Consider the following 24838-nt stretch of genomic DNA (forward strand, 5'->3'; position numbering starts at 1 on the left):
ATGGAGATGAGTGAGAGTTACTTGTTCCGGGTTATTGTGACCGACCGGGCCTGTTTCCGGCGCGCCGGAAGTCTCGCGTGGCCGCCATTAAACGAGATTTGCGGGTTTGACGCGATAGGAAGAGAATGATCACAGAGATATCGCTCTCTTGTTTCACGATGTTTCATTCACTGTTTCACCCCTTTTTACCTTTTCAATGTCATTTATCGCTTTTTCAACCTCCTCACTCGAGCCTCCTCCTTCATTGTCCACGTTTATCACAAATCTTACCTTTTATTCCCTTCCGCAAATTGCTTCCAGTACCGGTTGGTGTTTAATCAATAAAATGCCTTTTGTGTCCGCGATTGCTCATGTGTGCTGTTGGTGTGTCGCACAGCAGGATGTCCGAGCGGACAAAAATGGACGAAATGGACGTCATTCAAATCGCTGTCGGAGAGTTGGCAACTGGACAGGGTACGAGTTATACTAAACTGGTTAACAGGTGATCAGGGTACAGGTTATACTAAACTGTGGTTAACAACTGATCAGGGTACGAGTTATACTAAACTGTGGTTAACAGGTGATCAGGGTACAGGTTATACTAAACTGTGGTTAACAACTGATCAAGGTACGAGTTATACTAAACTGTGGTTAACAGGTGATCAGGGTACAGGTTATACTAAACTGTGGTTAACAGCTGATCAGGGTACAGGTTATACTAAACTGTGGTTAACAACTGATCAGGGTACGAGTTTACAGGAACTGTGGTTAACAGCTGGTCAGGGTACAGGTTATACGAAACTGGTTAACAGCTGGTCAGGGTACGACTTATACTAAACTGTGGTTAACAGCTGGTCAGGGTACGAGTTTACGGGAACTGTGGTTAACAGCTGGTCAGGGTACGACTTTACAGGAACTATGGTTAACAGCTGGTCAGGGTACGAGGTTACGGGAACTGTGGTTAACAGCTGGTCAGGGTACAGGTTATACCAAACTGCGGTTAACAGCTGGTCAGGGTACGACTTCTACTGAACTGTGCTTAACAGCTGGTCAGGGTACGAGTTATACTAAACTGTGTTTAACAGCTGATCAGGGTACAGGTTATACTAAACTGTGGTTAACAGCTGATCAGGGTACAGGTTATACTAAACTGTGGTTAACAACTGATCAGGGTACGAGTTTACGGGAACTGTGGTTAACAGCTGGACAGGGTACAGGTTATACGAAACTGGTTAACAGCTGGTCAGGGTACGACTTATACTAAACTGTGGTTAACAGCTGGTCAGGGTACGAGTTTACGGGAACTGTGGTTAACAGCTGGTCAGGGTACGAGGTTACGGGAACTGTGTTTAACAGCTGGTCAGGGTACAGGTTATACCAAACTGCGGTTAACAGCTGGTCAGGGTACGACTTCTACTGAACTGTGCTTAACAGCTGGTCAGGGTACGAGTTATACTAAACTGTGTTTAACAGCTGATCAGGGTACAGGTTATACTAAACTGTGGTTAACAGCTGATCAGGGTACAGGTTATACTAAACTGTGGTTAACAACTGATCAGGGTACGAGTTTACGGGAACTGTGGTTAACAGCTGGTCAGGGTACAGGTTATACGAAACTGGTTAACAGCTGGTCAGGGTACGACTTATACTAAACTGTGGTTAACAGCTGGTCAGGGTACGAGTTTACGGGAACTGTGGTTAACAGCTGGTCAGGGTACGACTTTACAGGAACTATGGTTAACAGCTGGTCAGGGTACGACTTTACAGGAACTATGGTTAACAGCTGGTCACGGTACGAGGTTACGGGAACTGTGGTTAACAGCTGGTCAGGGTACAGGTTATACCAAACTGCGGTTAACAGCTGGTCAGGGTACGACTTCTACTGAACTGTGCTTAACAGCTGGTCAGGGTACGAGTTTACGGGAACTGTGGTTAACAGCTGGTCAGGGTCCGAGTTTACGGGAATTGTGGTTAACAGCTGATCAGGGTACAGGTTATACTAAACTAGTAAACTGTGGTTCACAGCTGATCAGGGTACGAGTTTACGGGAATTGTGGTTAACAGCTGGTCAGGGTACAGGTTATACTAAACTAGTAAACTGTGGTTCACAGCTGGTCAGGGTACGAGTTTACGGGAATTGTGGTTAACAGCTGGTCAGGGTACAGGTTATACTAAACTAGTAAACTGTGGTTCACAGCTGATCAGGGTACGAGTTTACGGGAACTGTGGTTAACAGCTGGTCAGGGTACAGGTTATACTAAACTGTGGTTAGCTGGTCAGGGTTCAACTTTACGGAAACTGTGGTTAACAGCTGATCAGGGTACAGGTTATACTAAACTGTGGTTAACAGCTGGTCAGGGTACGAGTTTACGGGAACTGTGGTTAACAGCTGGTCAGGGTACAGGTTATACTAAACTGTAGTTAACAGCTGATCAGGGTACGAGTTTACAGGAACTGTGGTTAACAGCTGGTCAGGGTACAGGTGATACTAAACTGTGGTTAACAGCTGGTCAGGGTACGAGTTTACGGGAACTGTGGTTAACAGCTGGTCAGGATACAGGTTATACGAAACTGGTTAACAGCTGGTCAGGGTACGACTTGTACTAAACTGTGATTAACAGCTGGTCAGGGTACGAGTTTACGGGAACTGTGGTTAACAGCTGGTCAGGGTACGACTTTACAGGAACTATGGTTAACAGCTGGTCAGGGTACGAGTTTACGGGAACTGTGGTTAACAGCTGGTCAGGGTACGAATTTACAGGAACTATGGTTAACAGCTGGTCAGGGTACGAGGTTACGGGAACTGTGGTTAACAGCTGGTCAGGGTACAGGTTATACTAAACTGTAGTTAACAGCTGATCAGGGTACGAGTTTACAGGAACTGTGCTTAACAGCTGGTCAGGGTACGAGTTTACGGGAACTGTGGTTAACAGCTGGTCACGGTACGAGTTTACGGGAATTGTGGTTAACAGCTGATCAGGGTACAGGTTCTACTAAACTGTGGTTAACAGCTGGTCAGGGTACAGGTTCTACTAAACTAGTAAACTGTGGTTCACAGCTGATCAGGGTACGAGTTTACGGGAACTGTGGTTAACAGCTGGTCAGGGTACAGGTTATACTAAACTGTGGTTAGCTGGTCAGGGTTCAACTTTACGGAAACTGTGGTTAACAGCTGATCAGGGTACAGGTTATACTAAACTGTGGTTAACAGCTGGTCAGGGTACGAGTTTACGGGAACTGTGGTTAACAGCTGGTCACGGTACGAGTTTACGGGAATTGTGGTTAACAGCTGATCAGGGTACAGGTTCTACTAAACTGTGGTTAACAGCTGGTCAGGGGACAGGTTCTACTAAACTAGTAAACTGTGGTTCACAGCTGATCAGGGTACGAGTTTACGGGAACTGTGGTTAACAGCTGGTCAGGGTACAGGTTATACTAAACTGTGGTTAGCTGGTCAGGGTTCAACTTTACGGAAACTGTGGTTAACAGCTGATCAGGGTACAGGTTATACTAAACTGTGGTTAACAGCTGGTCAGGGTACGAGTTTACGGGAACTGTGGTTAACAGCTGGTCACGGTACGAGTTTACGGGAATTGTGGTTAACAGCTGATCAGGGTACAGGTTCTACTAAACTGTGGTTAACAGCTGGTCAGGGTACAGGTTATACTAAACTAGTAAACTGTGGTTCACAGCTGATCAGGGTACGAGTTTACGGGAACTGTGGTTAACAGCTGGTCAGGGTACAGGTTATACTAAACTGTGGTTAGCTGGTCAGGGTTCAACTTTACGGAAACTGTGGTTAACAGCTGATCAGGGTACAGGTTATACTAAACTGTGGTTAACAGCTGGTCAGGGTACGAGTTTACGGGAACTGTGGTTAACAGCTGGTCAGGGTACAGGTTATACTAAACTGTAGTTAACAGCTGATCAGGGTACGAGTTTACAGGAACTGTGGTTAACAGCTGGTCAGGGTACAGGTTATACTAAACTGTGGTTAACAGCTGGTCAGGGTACAAGTTTATGGGAACTGTGGTTAACAGCTGATCAGGGTACGAGTTTACGGGAACTATGGTTAACAACTGATCAGGGCACAGGTTATTCTAAACTGTGTTTAACAGCTGATCAGGGTACAGGTTATACAAAACTGTGGTTAACAGCTGATCAGGGTACAGGTTATACAAAACTGTGGTTAACAGCTGATCAGCGTACAGGTTATACTGAACTGTGGTTAACAGCTGATCAGGGTGCAGGTTATACCAAACTGTGGATAACAGCTGATCAGGGTGCAGGTTGTACTAAACTATGCGGTTAACAGCTGATTGGGATGCAGGTTATACTAAACTGTGGATAACAGTTGATCAGGGTGCAGGTTATACTAAACTGTGTGGTGAACAGCTGGTCAGCATACAGGTTGTACTAAACTGTGGTTAACAGTTGCTCAAGGTACAGGTAATCCCGAACTGTGGTTAACAGCTTATCAGGGTGCAGGTTATACCAAGCTGTGGTTAATGTGGTCTTTAGTTGGTGGAAGTTCCTTTGTGCGATGAAATAACAGTACGAGCATGATGTTTGGATAATCTCAGCCAAAGGTATTTTATGTTATTGTTGGTAGGTCCTATTGTTGTGGGCTGGGGGTTGGTGGCGAGGAACGGCCGACAGGTGGAGCAGTAGAGCCGTCTCCCACCGAACACCTGGAATCGCAGGTCGTAACCTTCGGACAACTCCGAAGGTCACGGGTCACTTAAGGACCATACTCGCCAATTCTCTGACGGCGTGGGGTAGGGTTACTAGCCAAATTTCAATATACCTAAGTACCCACGTCGTCAAATTACCAGGGAGGTCACACCCTTGACGGACCTCGGGTGGAACGGGCCGTTTACCGAGCCCGATCCGGGTGTAAACTGAGTGGCGATTCCCAAGATCTGTTGGTCCAAATGAACAATTGCAGCAACAAGGCCTCCCTAATTCCCAATACGCACCGTGCTAAACGAATGAAAGAAAGTGACAGACAACGAGCTGGGACATTGAACAATCGGGGTTTATTTATAATGGGGCAGGGGAGCACAAAAAGAGCAGAGTTAAACCGACTATCAAGAAGGAATGCAAGTAATGTACAGGGCACTTAAACAATTGCTACTTCTCGACTGGGCCCACAGACACACACGCACACACCCAAAATAAATGGTGGCCGCGGCCTTTATTTGGCCCTTTAGCTCGGGAGGGAAGGCGAGCTGAGGGTAAGAGTCTGCACTTGCACCTGCCTGCCTCATGCGGTCTGGTCGAACTCGTTTGGCGGGACTCGAACCCACCACCTCCACGCAGCACCAAGCACCAGGGACGAGGGATAGAGCGACGGACGCCAGCCAAGCACGTAGGCGGATGAGGCGAGACGATGAGGCGGCAGGCGATCAAGGCCGAAAAAAACTTCCACCGATCAGACGACACCAGGCGAGGGGTACCCAGCCCGAATCATCGCCCCGACCGTTCTTCGTTCCTCTCGTGAGGTGGGAGGAATTTTTTTTTCCCTGGCCATTCGCCTCCTGATTGGACGGTTGCGTCGCGCGATTCGTTGGCCGTCCCTCATTGGACAGGCCCACGGTAGGCGGGGCAACTCCCACCCTTCTGGGTGGAGTCCCGATCTGAGGCGATTGTAGCTCTGCCAACCTCCTCACCTAAGACCACGTGCGTAATGGCGACCGGGTTGAGTGAGGGACGGGGCGGGTGAGACGCCCGCTCCTTACCAATTGGCTAAAGAGGGAGTGGGCCCCACCCACGGTTGTGTTCGTCACGCATGCGCATGAGGGAGGGCGATGGTGGAAGAAGTGAAGATGTATGTTGTTGTGGTTGATGTATAAACTCTAACTATAAAATAACTCGCAGCGCACATCCACTTAATTAACCCATTAGACAGAAGGACGGGACCTTGACTATAAACACATACTTAACGAAATAACTGAACTACGCGGATCGCTGAGGGTCTGTGTGCGAAAGGCTTCCAAATTCGTAACACTATATTGTCTATAATAAAGTATTGTGATCATGAGTGGTTGTGTTGTTTCTCTTTGGTGTAGCTGTTAGCCCCTGCCCTCCACCATTCCCCGTGTGTTGTGCTAATTGCCTCCGCCAACGAAGGTGAAGGAGGTTATGTTTTCACCCCGATCTGTTTGTCAATTGCCGGAATCCTCCGGATTTCGGCAATTATGTTGGTCGGTTGTGTGTGTCATTCTGTGTGTCTGTCTGTCTGTTTGTGTGTTTGTTTACCCTGTAGCAGCCACACCATTTCAGCGATCATGACCAAACTGGGTACAGACGTCGGCCATTGTCCAACTTAGACACTTGTCGTTTTTGGTAAATCTAGGTCAAAGGACAAGGTCAAGGTCACCGAAAAACCGAAATTCTTATTTTCGCACTAACGACAACTAAAATGGTCGTATCGACTTCAAACCAAATCCAAAATGTGCATCTTCCAATTCTGCATCCAACCATATGTCTCATTGGGGTGTCACACCAACACCCTTCTTAGCTGTCGGGGGTCGAATGTCTGGGGGGGGGGTCGGGTCAAAACTTTCAAATCGCAATAAAAACGCCACTTTAAGTCCGATTTACTTCTAAGTTATGATCATGACCAAACTAAGTGCTATAACTCATTAAACAGTAGCACTATCGACTTGTAAGAACCAAATTGATTTCCAGTTTTTTGGTTTTTTCAGAGATCATGGAGATATGACAAAGTTATTCTGGTAATTCTTTGCTCAACGAGCAATTTCATTTGATTGTTTGTTTGTTTGTTTGTGTACAGGATATCTCAAAAAGTTGTGGACGGATCCGGATTAAATTTTGTGGACAGGTTGGGTGTGTGACAAGGACGAACTGATTAGATTTCGGTGAAGATCCGGATCCTGATCCGACTACGAGAATTTTTAAAAGTGATTATTCACCATTGAGAGATCGGCCCAAAAATTATATATAGCACGATATCTCAAAAAGCTGTGAACGGATTCGGATGAAACTTGGTGGACAGGTTGGGTGTATAACAAGGAAAATTTGATTCGACTTTGATGAAGATCCGAATCAGGATCTGGATACGAGAATTATTTAATTTTTTAAGTGATTCTTCACCATTGAGAGATAGGGCCAAAAACGATTTCATACTGTATAACATGATATCTCAAAAAGGTAATGATTGGGCCCGATGTGTTCTCGTGGATCGGGCATTACGTGGCGGAGGTCTGCGCTCCACGGAGTGCCCTTCCAGTTGATATATAGTTTTGTTGATCCAAGATACATACTCTCACTTTGTTTCCACTTGTTGTTCCTCTTTGATCCCAGATATTAAGTTGAGGGGTCGGATGGTGACTTCAAATGATGATGGGAATGCCAGTGTTAAGAGGAAACGGGTGGATCTCTGCCGCTCTGCACAGGCTCAGGAAGCTACAGTAAAGGTCTGGCCTGGGGGCTTCTTGGTTACTCTTTAACGAGAACCACTCGTTTCGTGTCGGTGTCTATCATAACCCATGAGCGCCATGACTGAACTTGCATCACTTGTACATCTTCTCATGTGCATCGTTGATGTCACACTACAAAATGACGGTGATGTCACATGGAGGTTTTATTGACTCACTGACTGTTATTCCTCACTCATCAGGAATCTTTAAAAACTTGCAGGAGTCAATGTGATGTCAATAGCCAACTTCATATCTGTCTTGCCTTGAAGCTGTTTATTCGGGCTTTGACCCTTGATCAAGCTGGATCCAACTAAATCCGATGTTCTGAAGCGGTGCCAACCTGATGGTGCTGTATTATGGAGTATGCCATCCTTTGGAAGGGACGATAAGCTGACTGTTCCTGTGGGATATATCTTGGTCCAAACTTAAATGCCTGCATTGAGCATCGACTTCACCACCTTGTCTCACAATGACCGTTTGTGGTCTCTAACCACCTTGGCAACTACAAAACACTATTAAATGTCGAGCAAATTTACATGACTCCATAACAGGATGATCAAGGTCATCGAATCCTTTTTCTTTTCCATCCATCCATTGGGACCATACTCTGTGCAGAGCATTAGTGCTGCCTAAGTAGTCTTCTTGGCTATTGAACACAGTCCTGGACGGGTCACCACTCCGACACAGGATACCAGCAGGCTGACACTCATTATGCCGACCTCGGAAGGATGACAGGCAGTCAACCCCACCTGGTATTAATTCAAAAGGAGAGTGGGATTTGAACTCAGGATCCTCAGATCCCAAGTCCACCACCCTAACCATTAAGCCAACACCAGGCATATCATAACATGTCTACATGTACAAGTAGTTGTATTGCATCATCATTTGCAATTCCCCCAAGCCTTCCATTATCATTTTTTACATTATAACTCTCCGTTATATAACTTTATAATAACTCTCTGTCATATAACATTATAACTCTCTATAACTCTCTCTCCTATTTTGTGCTGCATTGCAGACAATCCTATTCAGCATCAACCAGACGATTTGCCAGCGCCTGGAGAGCGTGGAGAGCAAGCTGGTGGCATTGGAGAAACGCTGCCAGCAGATGGAGGATAAACTGGATCACATGTTGTCGCAGACAACGTCGGCACCCATGCAGGTGCCTATGGTAGCCGGCTCCCCCTGGGGGGTCACCCAGTCCAACATGAAGGTTCGCAGGTGGGTGCAAAACGTAACCCTGATCGTAATCCCTAATGTATTCAGAGGTTGACTTGCAATGGGAAAGTAAGCGGCACATGCTCACTCGGCACGCGTCCTTTCCCAGTTGTGTTCCCGGCAGGCGCCACGGCCCCATCGTAGTTCGAGTACGAGACGGAGATGACCTTCCCAATGAGGACGGAGGGAGTGGATCGGAGACGGGAGAAGGAAATTCCAACGGATTGTCGACCTCCCCTTTACGTGGTGCCAAAGTGACCTTTATTACCCTCAACAGTGAAGGTGCTCAGCAGCAGATTATTTCATTGAGCGAATGCTTTGGCTTGGCCTTAGTTGCTGAGTTAATAAAGCCTGACACAATCCTAAAAACCCCCTTCCACTCTTCCATCTCCATGTTACTCAAGTTTGTTTCTCCAACTTAGCCGGACAAATCCCTGTGCCTTTCCCAAAGATGACTACCCTGACGGCTCGTGGCTCGGGGACGAGAACAACCTGGAGCTCCGTGTACGCTGCCCCATTTCACCCAGTGATATGTTCCACATCTCCAATTCGTGTCGCACAGCCGAAAAGGTAGCTCTCACTCTGCTCGATTACCTGTTCCATCGAGAGGTGCAGGCTGCTTCAAACCTGTCAGGCCAAGGAAAGCATGGCAAAAAACAGCTCGATCCACTCATGATCTATGGCATCCGCTGTGAGTACCACAGGCATTCTTTCATTCAGGACTATTCGGTCTATTTTTCTCGATCCCGCATCCCCCACCCCCTCCCCCTTCGGCTGGCCTTATCCCAGGGCACATGTTTCCCTTCCCTGATCCTTTCCTCAATATACCGAACCCCACTGTCCTTTTGCGCACCTCAGGCCACTTATTCCACAAGTTTGGGATCACAGAAGGCGATTGGTACCGCATTAAGCAGAGCATCGATTCAAAATGTCGCACAGCATGGAGACGCAAGCAGCGTGGGCAGAGCCTTTCCGTTAAGGGGTTTTCTCGACGTGCACAAAATCCTGTCAGCGCCCCAGCATCTCCGAGCATTCAAACCAATGGTACTTAGCTGATGCTAGCAGTGGGAAAATGGAATGATTTGCAATTACATTACTGTCCTCACTGTGCGGTGTGTGTGTGTGTGTGTGTGTGTGTGTGTGTGTGTGTGTGTGTGTGTGTGTGTGTGTGTGTGTGTGTGTGTGTGTGTGTGTGTGTGTGTGTGTGTGTGTGTGTGTGTGCGTGCGTGCATGCGTGCGTGCGTGCGTGCGTGCGTGCGTGCGTGCGTGCGTGCGTGCTCTCCACTTGTGTTTCACACAGAAGTGGCTTGCTCCGACATGAACTGTTCAGACATGACATGCACAGCACCGGACGTCTCCGCAGCAGGGGTGCAAAGTTACACTCTGGCAAGTGGACAAGAGGTCCACATACAACAGCTGGGGGAAGATGGACAAATTCTGCCTCCGGTGGGGAACCCCAGTGTGCAGGCCCTTGATTTTATATATATATATATATATATATATATATATATATATATATATATATATACATATATATATTTTATTTTTTTATATATATATATATATATATATATATATATATATATATATATATATATATATATATATATATATATATATATATATATATATATATATACATACGTACATGTATACTATTGATGGTGAGAGCGGGTGTTTTGATATTGATTTTATAATTAAAATGAATTCCCTCCCTTTCTTATCTCCTTTCCCACCCATAAACCTTCAGGGTAACATTCACATTCACCAAGTGCATGTGAGCCAAGATGGACAGGTAAGAATGCAGCTCAGGTCATCTGATCTGAGGGGTTTGGCAGTAGTCTGTGCTGGGGAGTTAGTGTTCAGTGGTGAGATTGTAAATGTGATGTAAGAAGGGATTGGTCGGGCTGACAGCAAATATCGTTCTTATTTAACTCCCCCAGCTGATCGCAGTGACGGCCGGCACTGACTGTGTTGCTGGCTCGTCTGATGGTTCTGCTCTCCCCTCTGGCTCCATCCAAGTACAGTACGTGCAATTGGCACAGGAAGAATCGGCTGAAAGCAGCCAACCGGCGACGGTAAGTTGCCAAGAACCTGAACCTCGGGATATATGCGAGTTTGGCAGTTCTAAAGAGAGGAGTGGTTATAGTCTGGATAGGGCTGTGTGAGAGCAAACGAAGATTGTTTCAAGTAGATTGAATAGCCATGAAGTCAAGTCAGTCAAAGTTGGAACCTCGAACCATGATTCTACTTTTAAATGTCTCCACCATTCCTACCTTCCCTTCTGCAAATCACCCCTCATCCCCTCCACACCTCATCCTCTCTAACCCTTGTCTCCTCTGCAGGCGCTCATTGAGGTCGAGAGGGAAGGGGTTTCCACGGAGCTGGAACCGGAGCTTGAGACGGTCCACGGCCAAGCCTCTGGTCTTTTGCAACTTCACTTACCCAATGTGCCTTCCACATCCTGAGGCTGCACCGGGACTCGTTGGGCGTAGGCATCAGTGGATCGCGCGTCATTAACGCAACGTCTCCCATGTAAACTGCATCTGAGTTCAAAGGCTTGTACAGATCGCCTGCCAATAGGAATTTGTCCAATGTCGTGTGTTCATGGCATGAAATAAATCCTTGAATTATGCATGAACAACAGGCAGGATTCGATTTTACTTTTCACAGCAACAATTAACAAAGGAGGGTCATTGACTAAAACCTGTGTTTCTCCCAACATCATCACCACAATTATTACACCTTTCATCGTCACCACAATTATTACACCCTTTATCATCACCCCAATCATTACACCTTTATCATCACCCCCCATTATTACACCCTTCATCATCACCCTAATGATTACACCCTTTATCATCGCCCCCATTATTACACCCTTTATCATCGCCCCCATTATTACACCCTTTATCATCACCCCAATCATTACACCTTTATCATCACCCCCCATTATTACACCCTTCATCATCGCCCCAATTATTGCACCCTTTATCATCACCCCAATCATTACACCTTTATCATCACCCAAATTATTACACCCTTTATCATCACCCCAATCATTACACCTTTATCATCACCCAAATTATTACACCCTTTATCATCACCCCCATTATTACACCCTTCATCATCGCCCCAATTATTACACCCTTTATCATCACCCTAATGATTACACCCTTTATCATCACCCCCATTATTACACCCTTCATCATCGCCCCAATTATTGCACCCTTTATCATCACCCAAATTATTACACCCTTTATCATCACCCAAATTATTACACCCTTTATCATCACCCAAATTATTACACCCTTTATCATCACCCTAATTATTACACCCTTTATCATCACCCAAATTATTACACCCTTTATCATCACCCCAATTATTACACCCTTTATCATCACCCTAATTATTACACCCTTTATCATCACCCTAATTATTACACCCTTTATAATCACCCCCATTATTACACCCTTCATCATCGCCCCAATTATTGCACCCTTTATCATCACCCCAATTATTACACCCTTTATCATCACCCCAATTATTACACCCTTTATCATCACCCCCATTATTACACCCTTTATCATCACCCCAATTATTACACCCTTTATCATCACCCCCATTATTACACCCTTCATCATCGCCCCAATTATTACACCCTTTATCATCACCCCAATTATTACACCCTTTATCATCACCCCCATTAGTACACCCTTCATCATCACCCTAATGATTACACCCTTTATCATCACCCCCATTATTACACCCTTCATCATCGCCCCAATTATTGCTCCCTTTATCATCACCCCAATTATTACACCCTTTATCATCACCCCAATTATTACACCCTTCATCATCACCCTAATTATTACACCCTATATAATCACCCTAATTATTACACCCTTTATAATCACCCCCATTATTACACCCTTCATCATCGCCCCAATTATTGCACCCTTTATCATCACCCAAATTATTACACCCTTTATCATCACCCCCATTATTACACCCTTCATCGCCCCAATTATTACACCCTTTATCATCACCCCAATTATTACACCCTTTATCATCACCCTAATTATTACACCCTTTATAATCACCCCCATTATTACACCCTTCATCATCGCCCCAATTATTGCACCCTTTATCATCACCCAAATTATTACACCCTTTATCATCACCCCAATCATTACACCTTTATCATCACCCCCATTATTACACCCTTCATCATCACCCCAATTATTACACCCTTTATCATCACCCCCATTATTACACCCTTATCATCGCCCCAATCATTATACCCTTTATCATCACCCCAATTATTACACCCTTCATCATCACCCCAATTATTACACCCTTTATCATCACCCCAATCATTACACCTTTATCATCACCCCCATTATTACACCCTTTATCATCACCCCAATTATTACACCCTTCATCATCACCCTAATTATTACACCCTTTATCATCACCCTAATCATTACACCTTTATCACCACCCCCATTATTACACCCTTCATCATCACCCCCATTATTACACCCTTATCATCACCCCAATTATTACACCCTTATCATCGCCCCAATTATTACACCCTTTATCATCGCCCCAATTATTACACCCTTTATCATCGCCCCAATTATTACACCCTTCATCATCGCCCCAATTATTACACCCTTATCATCGCCCCAATTATTACACCCTTATCACCCCAATTATTACACCCTTCATCATCGCCCCAATTATTACACCCTTATCATCGCCCCAATTATTACACCCTTATCACCCCAATTATTACACCCTTCATCATCGCCCCCATTATTACACCCTTCATCATCGCCCCAATTATTACACCCTTATCATCGCCCCAATTATTACACCCTTATCACCCCAATTATTACACCCTTCATCATCGCCCCAATTATTACACCCTTCATCATCGCCCCAATTATTACACCCTTATCATCGCCCCAATTATTACACCCTTATCATCGCCCCAATCATTATACCCTTTATCGTCACCCCCATTATTTCACCCTTTATCATCGCCCCAATCATTACATCCTTCATCATCGCTCCCATTATTACATCCTTCATCATCGTCCCGATTACTGCACCCTTCATTGTCACGATCTCGTTATCGTTTTCCATTTTTTATGGTATTTTAAAACCTTATTTTTCAGAATCCGTTTTTCCATGAGAGCATGTTCTGAACTTTACTGAAATGAGTTTTTTTGTGGAGGGAGGGATTGAGGGTTCGGGGTGGGAGTTGGGGGTTATGAGTGGGGTTTGCATTTTTCGTATAATGTATTGAGTTTAGAAAATGCCTGAAGTTGTATATTCAATTAAAAGCGATTTGGAGATTATCTGCACAACCCTCATCACTAATTTACCTGCACAACACTCATCACTGGTTTACCTGCACAACCCTCATCACTAATTTACCTGCACAACACTCATCACTGGTTTACCTGCACAACCCTCATCACTAATTTACCTGCACAACCCTCATCACTGGTTTACCTGCACAACCCTCATCACTGGTTTACCTGCACAACCCTCATCACTGGTTTACCTGCACAACCCTCATCACTAATTTACCTGCACAACCCTCATCACTGGATTACTTGCACAACCCTCATCACTGGATTACTTGCACAACCCTCATCAATGATTGAGCTCAATCACCCTCCCTCATCACTCGTTTCCCTTGAGGTCCATAACATGGCATGAAATAAATCCTTGAATTATGCATGAACAACAGGCAGGATTCGATTTTACTTTTCACAGCAACAATTAACAAAGGAGGTTCATTGATTAAAACCTGTGTTTCTCCCAACATCATCACCACAATCATGACACCCTTCATAATCGCCCCCGTTATTACACCCTTCTTCATCACCCCAATCATTACACCCTTCATCATCACCCCCATTATTACACCCTTCATCATCACCCCAATCATTACACCCTTCATCATCACCCCCATTATTACACCCTTCTTCATCACCCCAATCATTACACCCTTCATCATCACCCCCATTATTACACCCTTCTTCATCACCCCAATCATTACACCCTTCATCATCACCTCCATTATTACACCCTTCATCATCGCCCCCATTATTACACCCAACATCACCACCCCAATCATTACACCCTTTATCACCACCCCCATTATTACACCCTTTATCATCACCCCAATAATTACACCCTTCATCATCACCCCAATACTTACACCCTTTATCATCATCCCAAAAATTACACCCTTTATCATCACCCCAATTATTACACCCTTTATCATCACCCCAATCATTACACCCTTTATCATCACCCCAATCATTACACCCTTCATCATCGCCCCCATTATTACACCCAACATCATCACCCCAATCATTACACCCTTTATCACCACCCCCATTATTACACCCTTTATCATCACCCCAATAATTACACCCTTCATCATCACCCCAATACTTACACCCTTTATCATCATCCCAAAAATTACACCCTTTATCATCACCCCAATTATTACACCCTTTATCATCACCCCAATTATTACACCCTTTATCATCACCCCAATCATTACACCCTTCATCATCGCCCCCATTATTACACCCAACATCACCACCCCAATCATTACACCCTTTATCACCACCCCCATTATTACACCCTTTATCATCACCCCAATAATTACACCCTTTATCATCACCCCAATTATTACACCCTTTATCATCACCCCAATGATTACACCCTTTATCATCGCCGCAATTATTACACCCTTTATCACCACCCCCATTATTACACCCTTCATCATCACCCCAATTCTTACACCCTTTATCATCACCCCAATTATTACACCCTTTATCATCACCATAATTATTACACCCTTCATCAACACCCCAATTACTTTCCTCCCCACATCATCACCCCCATTATTACACCCAACATCATCACCCCAATCATTACACCCTTCATCATCACCCCAATTATTACACCCTTCATCATCACCCCCATTATTACATCCTTTATCATCACCCCAATTATTACACCCTTTATCATCCTCGACATGGCTCATCACCCGTTTACCTCGACAATCCTCATCACCGGTTTTCCTCGACATACCTCATCACCCGTTTACCTCGACATTCCTCATCACCCGTTTACCTCTTCATTCCTCATCACCCGTTTACCTCGACAATCCTCATCACCCGTTTACCTCTTCATTCCTCATCACCCGTTTACCTCGACAATCCTCATCACCCGTTTACCTCTTCATTCCTCATCACCCGTTTACCTCGACAATCCTCATCACCCGTTTACCTCGACAATCCTCATCAACCGTTTACCTCGACATACCTCATCACCCATTTACCTCGACATACCTCATCACCCTTTTACCTTGACATACCTCATCACCCGTTTACTTCGACATACCTCATCACCCGTTTACCTCGCATACCTCATCACCCGTTTACCTCGACATACCTCATCACCCTTTTACCTTGACATACCTCATCACCCGTTTACCTTGATATACCTCATCACCCTTTTACCTCGCATTCCTCATCACCCGTTTACCTTGATATACCTCATCACCCGTTTACCTCGCCTACCTCAGCACCCGTTTACCTCGACATTCCTCATCAACCGTTTACCTTGACATACCTCATCACCCGTTTACCTTGGCATACCTCATCACCCGTTTACCTTGATATACCTCATCCCCCGTTTACCTTGACATACCTCATCACCCGTTTACTTCGACATACCTCATCACCCGTTTACTTCGACATACCTCATCACCCTTTTACCTTGATATACCTCATCCCCCGTTTACCTTGATATACCTCATCCCCCGTTTACCTTGATATACCTCATCCCCCGTTTACCTTGATATACCTCATCCCCCGTTTACCTTGATATACCTCATCCCCCGTTTACCTTGATATACCTCATCCCCCGTTTACCTTGATATACCTCATCACCCTTTTACCTCGCATTCCTCATCACCCGTTTACCTTGATATACCTCATCCCCCGTTTACCTTGATATACCTCATCCCCCGTTTACCTTGATATACCTCATCCCCCGTTTACCTTGATATACCTCATCCCCCGTTTACCTTGATATACCTCATCCCCCGTTTACTTGCTCGTCCCCTCGCTGATTTACCTGCGTCCGTCATGATGTTCTCCAACACGTGACCCCAGTGCCGGGTAAACGAGTTTTCTGTCCGTCCTGATGTCGCGAAACAAACTCTCGACTAATCATGATCTTCCTCTCGTCCGTCATTGATGAAAAGTGAAGTTTGTGATGAAGGGAAAGGGAGGACATTGATCCTGTCGTGTGATCCGAGCGAGCGGTCCCACTCAGGTTCGGGATGGGAATGAACAAAATGCATAAAATAAACATTTTACCTTCATATCTGCAGAACAATCAGAAACACACTCCAAACACTCTCTCTGAGGAGAGGAATGTGACGGGAATGTACGAAGTTAATTTATTCCATGAGTACGAAATCCCTCATGATAACACAAACCCCCCCCTCACCTCCCCCCCCCACCCCAATCCCTCAACCCTCCCCTGGGTTCCCCACTTCCGGGGTCGCGTCACAAACATCCGCTTTGTTGCCGATTCCTACAGTCACTGTTCGTCTTTTTTCATCGGCTCGTCCTGCTCTCTCCTTCTCTTTGTCCCCACGTCCCTCCTGATTCCCCCCTCCTCCCCACCCGGTGCCGTCCCTCCCGCGTTATTCTTTCCCTTTTCCAATGGCCATGTTCCGAGGCCTCGTTCAGGCCTCGCAGCCGCGGGAAGAAGAAGCGTCCGAGACGTTCAGTTGTCCCATCTGCTTGGATATTTACTGCAAACCCATCATCCTTCCCTGTAACCACACGTGAGGACTCGCACGGGAATGGGGCACCGAAGGGACGCGGTCAAAGGGCGAGGTGGCTTGGCTGGGAATGCAGGCTACGTCACAATAACAAAGTGTGTGTCTGTGTCCGTGTCTCTGTGTCTGTGTGTGTGTGTGTCTGTGTGTGTGTCTGTGTGTGTGTGTGTGTGTGTGTGTGTGTGTGTGTGTGTGTGTGTGTGTGTGTGTGTCTGTGTGTGTGTGTGTGTGTGTGTGTGTGTGTGTGTGTGTCCGTGTCTCTGTGTGTGTGTGTGTGTGTGTGTCTGTGTGTGTGTGTGTCTGTGTCTGTGTCTGTGTGTGTCCGTGTCCGTGTCTCTGTGTGTGTGTGTAACGGCGTGTCTGTGTGTGTGTGTGTGTGTGTGTGTGTGTGTGTGTGTGTGTGTGTGTGTGTGTGTGTGTGTGTGTCTCTGTGTGTGTGTGTGTGTGTGTGTGTGTCTCTGTGTGTGTGTGTGTCTGTGTGTGTGTGTCTGTGTCTGTGTCTGTGTGTCTGTGTCTGTGTCTGTGTCTGTGTCTGTGTGTGTGTGTCTGTGTGTGTGTGTGTCTGTGTGTGTGTGTGTCTGTGTGTGTGTGTGTGTGTGTGTGTGTGTGTGTGTGTGTGTGTGTGTGTGTGTGTGTGTGTGTGTTACGTTCAGACATACGTACAAGCTGTTCACCTGGTTCCACCGAGCTGTTGTTCGGGAATTAGTTCCCAGTGGAGTTTTAGAATATTCAGGGAGTTTTCCAAGCATCTTCTTTAATAGCATCATAGTTGGGATCCGTGGAATTTCCTCATTGTGTAAAATGTTACTTCAAGTCCCCCAACCCTCCGAGCCCCAAATCTTCAAACCCCCTCTCACAGTCCTGTCACCTCCCTCCCCCCCCCCCCCAAACCCTACTCTGTCCTCTCCTACCCCTTTCTTCTTCAAGTTCTCAGCCCCAAATCTGCAAGTTCCTTCCTAAACCCAAATCCTCCACCCCTCCCCCAAAATCCTCAACCCCCCTTTCCCAACTCTGTCCCTTCTGTGCCCCCTCAACAGCAACTGTCCTCCACTCCCCTTTGTTCAAGTCCTCAACCCCCTCCACCTCCCCCACCTCCCCCATCAACCACAGGTCAGCATAATAGTCACTAACTGTGAAGCCTGATAAGGTTTCTGGGTAAAGTGAACTGACAGAAAGGTAATTATACAGGTCGTGAGCAAAGAATGGAAACGCCAATGTAAAGTCACCAATATGGTGTTGGGCCGCCTCATGCGGCCAGTACGGCCTGTATGCACCATGGTACAGAAGAGTCCACCAGCGTCAGGAATTCTGCAGGAGGGATGCGGCACCATTCTTCTACGAGAAATTAAATCGACTCACACCTGTTTGAGGTGGAAAACGTCGTCTCGGGCGTCATTCCCGAATATCCCATAAATCCTTCATTGGGTTCAGATCTGGTGACTGAGAAGGCCATAACATGGGGATAATATCAGTGTCACGCTCATCAAACCATTCGGCGACCACACGTGCGTGCTCTGTGGATCGGGGCATTGTCATCCTGGAAGATGATCACTCAGTACCATTAAGTAGTGATTGGCATTGACCTTGCCTTCGAAGAGAATCACTGCACCCAAACCATGCCAAGAAAATGTACCCCACAACATTACACAACCACCAGAACCCTTCACTGTTGGAACCAAGTACCCAGGGTTGTAGAGTTATTGAGGTTGGCGCCACACGTGCACTCGTCCGTATGTCGAGAACATGGTGAAGCATGATTCATCTGACCATACCACATTTCTCCACTGCTCGGTTGTCCATTGCTTGTGCCCTTTGCACCACTGGACTCACAAACGTGCACTGCAACCCGACTGTGGTATCCCACGATGTGGAGTTCTCGGTGGATCATTTTTGATGACACTGGTTGCTCGCGCCCCAGGTTGAAATTTACAGTCAATTGCTCTGCAGTTGCTCGCCTGCTTTGCGGATGCACAGAACGTTGTCAGTGCTTGCCACAGATATCACGATCTTGGAATATGCGCTTCCATCCACTGTTGCCCTTTGCTTATGATGTCTTTCCCTCAGAGTTCCATGCCGACGTCACTTCAGGCACAGTGACTCGTGAAACATCAGCAAGTTGAGCCATCTTTCTCACTGAAGCTCCTGCCAAATGCACCCCAACAATCACCCCCCCCCTTTCAGTCACTGAAGTCTCCTCTTGCAGCCATGCTATCAGGAAATGTAGACAACTCGGCCTGTATTACATTTTTATACATGACTGGAAGCATGCTGAAACTCGGGACCTTAAGATCCCAAACCAGCCACCCTAACCACAAAGCCAACACCAGGATAGTCAATAAGTATTCAACCGCTTTGCTCTGACACTCCAAATTGAGCTCAGGTGCATCCAATTTCCTTTGATCATCCTCGAGATGTCTCTACAACTTGATTGGAGTCCACCTGTGGCCAATTCAATTGATTGGACATGATTTAGAAAGAAACACACCTTTCTACATAAGGCCCCACAGTTGGCAGTGCATGTCAGAGCAGAACATCTACCATGAAGTCCAAGGAACTGTCCACAGATCTGAGAGATAGAATTGTGAGGAGGCATAGATCAGGGGAAGGGTATAAAACAATAACTGGAGTGTTGAAAGTTCCCAAGAGCACAGTGAGCTCCATCATCAGGAAATGGAACGAATATGGAACTACCCAGACTCTCCTTCGAGCTGGCCGTCCAACCAAACTGAACAACCGAGCAAGAAGGACCTTGATCAGGGAGATGACCTCGGACTCAATGACTACTCTGACGGAAAGTTAGAGTATGCACAGACTTCACATGGGTGGAGCCATAATCGGTCGATGTCGTGACGTCAAATTGTCTAGTTTTCCTGGGATATTGGCTTTGAGGTGCATCAGTACACAAAATTCAGTGAGTGGTTGGAAAGAGGTGTGAGTGTGTGTGTGTGTGTGTGTTTGTTTGTGTGTGTGTTTTTCCACGTCTCGCATGAGCATCACCCTCCTTTCTCCTCCCCCAGGTTTTGTGAGGAATGCTTAAACCCCTACCTGGTCTTGGCCGCACCTGTGTGTGCCCTTTGTCGTTCTGCTTTTGACCCACAATGTCTGCAGCGTGCCGCCGCACTGGAAAAGCACCTCAACGCCACAAAAGCACCTTGTCAAGCATGTGGGAAAAAGGTTATTGCTCTGATTTATTTATACTTACGTTTGACGACATAAACTTTCATGCTTCTGAGCATCGGCTCACCTGAAAATTGAGGTGGAGGTAATCTTTATCTTGTAAAAACCATGAATCAGTTTGCCAATCACCACAGAAGCTAATCTGTATATGTGTCACGAACACTTATTTTATTTATACAAACCATAGCCATAAACGTTTCATCCTGGTGGTCATTTCGAACCTACCGGGAACATTTCAATGCGTGCCGCGAGAGACTTGCGAAAATGGACATGTGAGTGCGACGACAACTGTGGCCTTCATGATGACGAATGCTCGGTGTTTTATATCGCCTTGTTGACACTAACACCCAAGTGGTGTGTGCTCGATGCAGGTTGCGCTGGCAAAGCTGCGTTCTCACGCAGCATCGTGTGCTCACCTGCAGCATGAACTACACACCTGTCCCCCTTTCACACCCATCGCTCCGACCTCTCAGAATCCTCCCAAGTAGGTGGCGTGTCGTAATCGTGCTTCTCTTAACCCCCTCGGTTTGTTTTTCGAACATAGTGGGAAGTTTTTGATTTGGGATAGTGGGATGCGGATAGCTTTTGATAAGCTAGGCAAGGTGATGTGAAACAGCATCCTCCCAGTACAAGCTGGTACAGGGACGAGTGGTTTCCTTTGAACTCTTTTGGGGTGTGTGGGGGGGGGGGGGTACGGGAACTAATATTTTGCTTCACCTTTCTGCCGACACCAGCATGACGAACCGACTGACGTTTGTGTGCCCGTACTGTGGCCTACGAAACCTGGACCAGCCGGGGATGGTCCGGCATTGCACCGACCAGCACCGCGACGATCCGTCCAGAGTGGTGGGTATTTGCCGAAGGAGAATCGTACGGGTTATGTTTGTGGGACGAATGCCTATGGTGGATGCACTTGGCGCTGAACGAATGAAGATGTTTGTTGCGCCGTCCCATAGGTGTGCCCAGTGTGCGTGGCAATGCCATGGGGAGACCCCAACTACAGAAGTTCCAATTTCATCCAACACCTTGTACACCGGCACAAGTTTTCATACGATACATTTGTGGTAGGTGGAATGGGAGGGAGTGTGTGTGCATCTGTGTGTGTGTTCGGGTGTCGGTCATGCTGCCGCATGTTTGCATGTTAGCACGCACCTGTTCGTGCTTGTTGGCATGCGCGTGTTTATACACTGGCGTGTGTGTGTTCGCACACACATGTTCATGTGTTGGCGCACACGTGTTCGCATGTCAGCACATGCATGTTCGCATGTTTCGGCATGTGCATATTCACGAGCTGGCACGTGCACGTTCGAGTGTGTCGGCACGCACGTTCATGTGTTGTGACGCGCTGGTCTCCGTGCGTGTCGGCACGCGCCCGTTTGATTGTTGGCATGCGCGTGGTCACGTGTGTAAGTAATAAAACGGTTGCATAACCTCTAGCCTCCCCTTGCGTGTCCCTGCCTAGGATTACACCATCGACGAAGAGGCCACGTTGCAGGCGGTGCTCGAGCGCTCGCTGTGTGACAAGTGACATCACAGAGTGGCCCGGACGGGTATCCGAGGGTGCTCCGAGCTTTGAGGAATGATTGTCAGTTAGTTTGTGCATCCATTTTGCTGGGAATGGTACGAGGTTTTGTGTACGGTGAAGGACATTGAGGGAGTCACGATTGATGAGTGTTGGTGATTTAAGAAGTTGATGATTTTCGGTCTAGTTAACCATGATTTTTGGCCTAGTTAACCACCGTGAGCTCCGGTTAATCTGTATCACTCGTGATTTATTGTTCTCTCACAGCTCAGTCTGTTTCTCTATTCTTTTCATATTTCTCTCCCCCCCCCCCTCCCCTCTCTCTCTCTGTTAGCACACACCGAGCTCATCAATTGCTCACGTCTTGCACTGCAATTAAGAACGATGTTTATATTTTTGTAGAAAATGTTCCTTTCGGGCCTGGAAATAAGCGTTTCCATCGGAACTCATTTATCTTCGTTTGTCGGTTGTGAGGTCACGTCCTCCATGTAATCCCGTTATTTTTATTTAGTTCTGTAGTTACTGTCTATCTTTATCCATATATATATATATATATATATATATATATATATATATATATATATATATATATATATATATATATATATATATATATAAATCTGTGTTGATCTGTAAACCACAATTGTGAACCACCTTATGGTTCCCACGTGGGTTTGATTTTCTCGGGCTTGCAGCGAGCATGGCCGAAGGATGGCGAGCCGGCGAAGTGCAGTTTGTTCTCGGTTGAACCTTGTGAGATGACTTCCCCTTTTCGTGTTCTACCTGGTATTCGATGTGAGGTTTTAATCGAGGGTAGGAAGGTGGATTTCGGGCTGCGGGAGGTCGATAGCCCGATTTGCAGCTATGCTGTTGCTTTGCTGACAAATGCCTTTTGTTTTCCATGCACAGTCTGAAATCTCTGCATTGGTATTAAAATGCAGTGTGAAAGTTGCTTATTATTTATACGAATTTAAAATTTGTATTCGTACCTATACAATTCGTAATATTTGATGTATCCCTAATAAATCTCGCTGGACTGGCATTTGCGAGACGTTTGCGTTTAAAGCACGAGCTCTCCGTGTACACCGGTGGTTGTGGAGCTCCTGACGTGGACTAAAAACAGGACCACGGTCCATGGGAAACGGTGTCACTTTGCTTTTTTTTGGCCGTACCGTAAACTTTGCTTACGCAGTGGAAAACTTGAAAAGCTCCGTGTGACCGTCACAACTTGTGCGGCCTTCGGGGAAAAATCTACCGTTTAACTAGGACACTCGTGATGTTTTTCACCAATTGAGTGGAGGGAGCGATAAAAGGAATCGGGCTTTTGTACCATCCTTGTCTTAACATCAACAAGGGTGTATGTAGGGAGTGCGAGACACGTCACTGTAGACAAGACAACCGTATTATTGGCACTTTGAGGTGCATGCTGGTGCAGCATCAGGTAGTTGTCCTCTCTCTCTTTCTCATTGGAGTTTGTGTCGATGGGACACCTTCAAGGTGAAGGAGAGAGTAACCGGGTGTCTTTTGCAGATTATCTTGTGTAGTCCTCCGACTCGCAGTGAACATCTCCTCGATCATTGTGCAGACGTGTTCAAATACTCCATTGGCAGCACAATCGCCGTGGAATTGCTCTGAACGTGGACGGTCCCGTCGTTGCCATTGACCGTCCAACCATGCTGAGGCCTGCACTTGCTCTCCTGTATGTGGTTTGCAGCTCACCCTGATATTTGTAGCTTAACCTTGATGCATGTCATACACGAGTTTGTACATCGATCAAGGATCTTTCACCAAAACGTGTAATAATACCATTCCTTTCGTGCCGTAAAAGTGCATCGGGCTGCCGAGGCAGTTTCATTGGCAAGTACAGTCCTGGACGGGTCGCCACTCCGACACACGTTACTCCGAATGGTTATTACCCCAGTACGCTGGTACTCATTTGGCCAACCTCGGAAGGATTACAGGCTGTCAACCCAACCTGGTGTTAATTCAACGGTTAACAACAGGGGCTCAAACTCAGGACCCTTAGGTCCCAAGCCAGCCACCTTCACGGCGATGCCAACACCAGGCTTACCAAAACATGCACACCGTTTATTGCTTATTGGGTTGTGTACGATTGCCTTCACGGGTCAAGAAGATCAAACACTCAATTTCTCACCCATGATGGGTAGTGCAGCAAATAAGGGGCCATCTGATTGTTACACAGCTGGGGGTAGTGGGGTGGGGGAAGTGGTGGATTCTGATTATGTATACAACACAAGTTTAATTACATTTTGGGCTTAATCTGTTGTCATCACAAATGGTCGTGTAATATTGAATTTAAAATGTGTGAGTTAGGGGTCCTGTCCCCAGGAGGTTGTATGAAGTAGGGCATTAGGTCTGTGCGTAAAGTTATACATAACCTCATCGTATGTCCATGAGTGAACTCCTTGGGCAGATATCCCCCTCCCCAACCCTGCCCTTTTCTATGATCCCACAATTCTCCCTTGCCAACCCCCAAATACTGTGAATGAGTGATCTGGTTTCAAAAATACTTTAGAAGGTGCCAAGCAACAGTTGTTAAACTTCACATAACATGGCAAACTATTTGGCTCAACATTTACATTG

At 46.3% G+C, this 24838-nt stretch overlaps 2 protein-coding genes across 6 annotated transcripts; both read left to right on the plus strand.

The window, feature by feature from the left end:
- Positions 1 to 36: 36 nt before the first annotated feature.
- Positions 37 to 20689, plus strand: BANP (BTG3 associated nuclear protein). Of its 5 annotated transcripts, none has more exons than XM_085856739.1 (11): positions 37 to 104; positions 377 to 453; positions 7309 to 7421; positions 8443 to 8645; positions 8752 to 8924; positions 9094 to 9333; positions 9501 to 9686; positions 9943 to 10088; positions 10393 to 10437; positions 10586 to 10720; positions 10988 to 11274. In XM_085856739.1, the coding sequence occupies exons 2-11, from the start codon at positions 381 to 383 to the stop codon at positions 11108 to 11110; spliced, it is 1437 nt and encodes a 478-aa protein (XP_085712865.1). In that variant the 5' UTR covers positions 37 to 104; positions 377 to 380; the 3' UTR covers positions 11111 to 11274. The 5 variants fall into 5 exon arrangements, 4 of the variants coding, with proteins under 4 accessions (XP_085712865.1, XP_085712864.1, XP_085712862.1 ...); XM_085856738.1 differs by having other exon boundaries at positions 49 to 104; positions 380 to 453; XR_015051628.1 differs by lacking the exon at positions 37 to 104 and adding an exon at positions 20553 to 20689 and having other exon boundaries at positions 111 to 453; positions 10988 to 11177.
- RNF166 (ring finger protein 166) lies at positions 17209 to 23276 on the plus strand. Its single transcript, XM_085856744.1, has 6 exons — positions 17209 to 17541; positions 20553 to 20709; positions 21084 to 21196; positions 21447 to 21558; positions 21669 to 21776; positions 22175 to 23276. Exons 1-6 carry the CDS (start codon positions 17417 to 17419, stop codon positions 22238 to 22240), a joined length of 681 nt encoding a protein of 226 aa, XP_085712870.1. The 5' UTR covers positions 17209 to 17416; the 3' UTR covers positions 22241 to 23276.
- The last annotated feature ends 1562 nt before the right edge of the window (positions 23277 to 24838 follow it).

The sequence above is a fragment of the Eptatretus burgeri genome, chromosome 15 (assembly GCF_056783735.1).
Source record: "Eptatretus burgeri isolate ZD-2024b chromosome 15, Ebu_testis_v1, whole genome shotgun sequence".
Taxonomy (NCBI): domain Eukaryota; kingdom Metazoa; phylum Chordata; class Myxini; order Myxiniformes; family Myxinidae; genus Eptatretus; species Eptatretus burgeri.

Bases quoted from the DNA above. Each gene is read 5' to 3' on its own strand.
- BANP (XM_085856736.1), top strand. From the start codon at position 351: ATGTGTGCTGTTGGTGTGTCGCACAGCAGGATGTCCGAGCGGACAAAA. The intron at 454-7,308 runs GTACGAGTTATA...CTTTGATCCCAG, and splicing joins AGAGTTGGCAACTGGACAGG to ATATTAAGTTGAGGGGTCGG. The intron at 8,925-9,093 runs GTGCTCAGCAGC...CCTTTCCCAAAG, and splicing joins TATTACCCTCAACAGTGAAG to ATGACTACCCTGACGGCTCG.
- RNF166 (XM_085856744.1), top strand. From the start codon at position 17,417: ATGGCCATGTTCCGAGGCCTCGTTCAGGCCTCGCAGCCGCGGGAAGAA. The intron at 20,710-21,083 runs GTTATTGCTCTG...TGCTCGATGCAG, and splicing joins GTCAAGCATGTGGGAAAAAG to GTTGCGCTGGCAAAGCTGCG. The intron at 21,777-22,174 runs GTAGGTGGAATG...GTCCCTGCCTAG, and splicing joins TTTCATACGATACATTTGTG to GATTACACCATCGACGAAGA.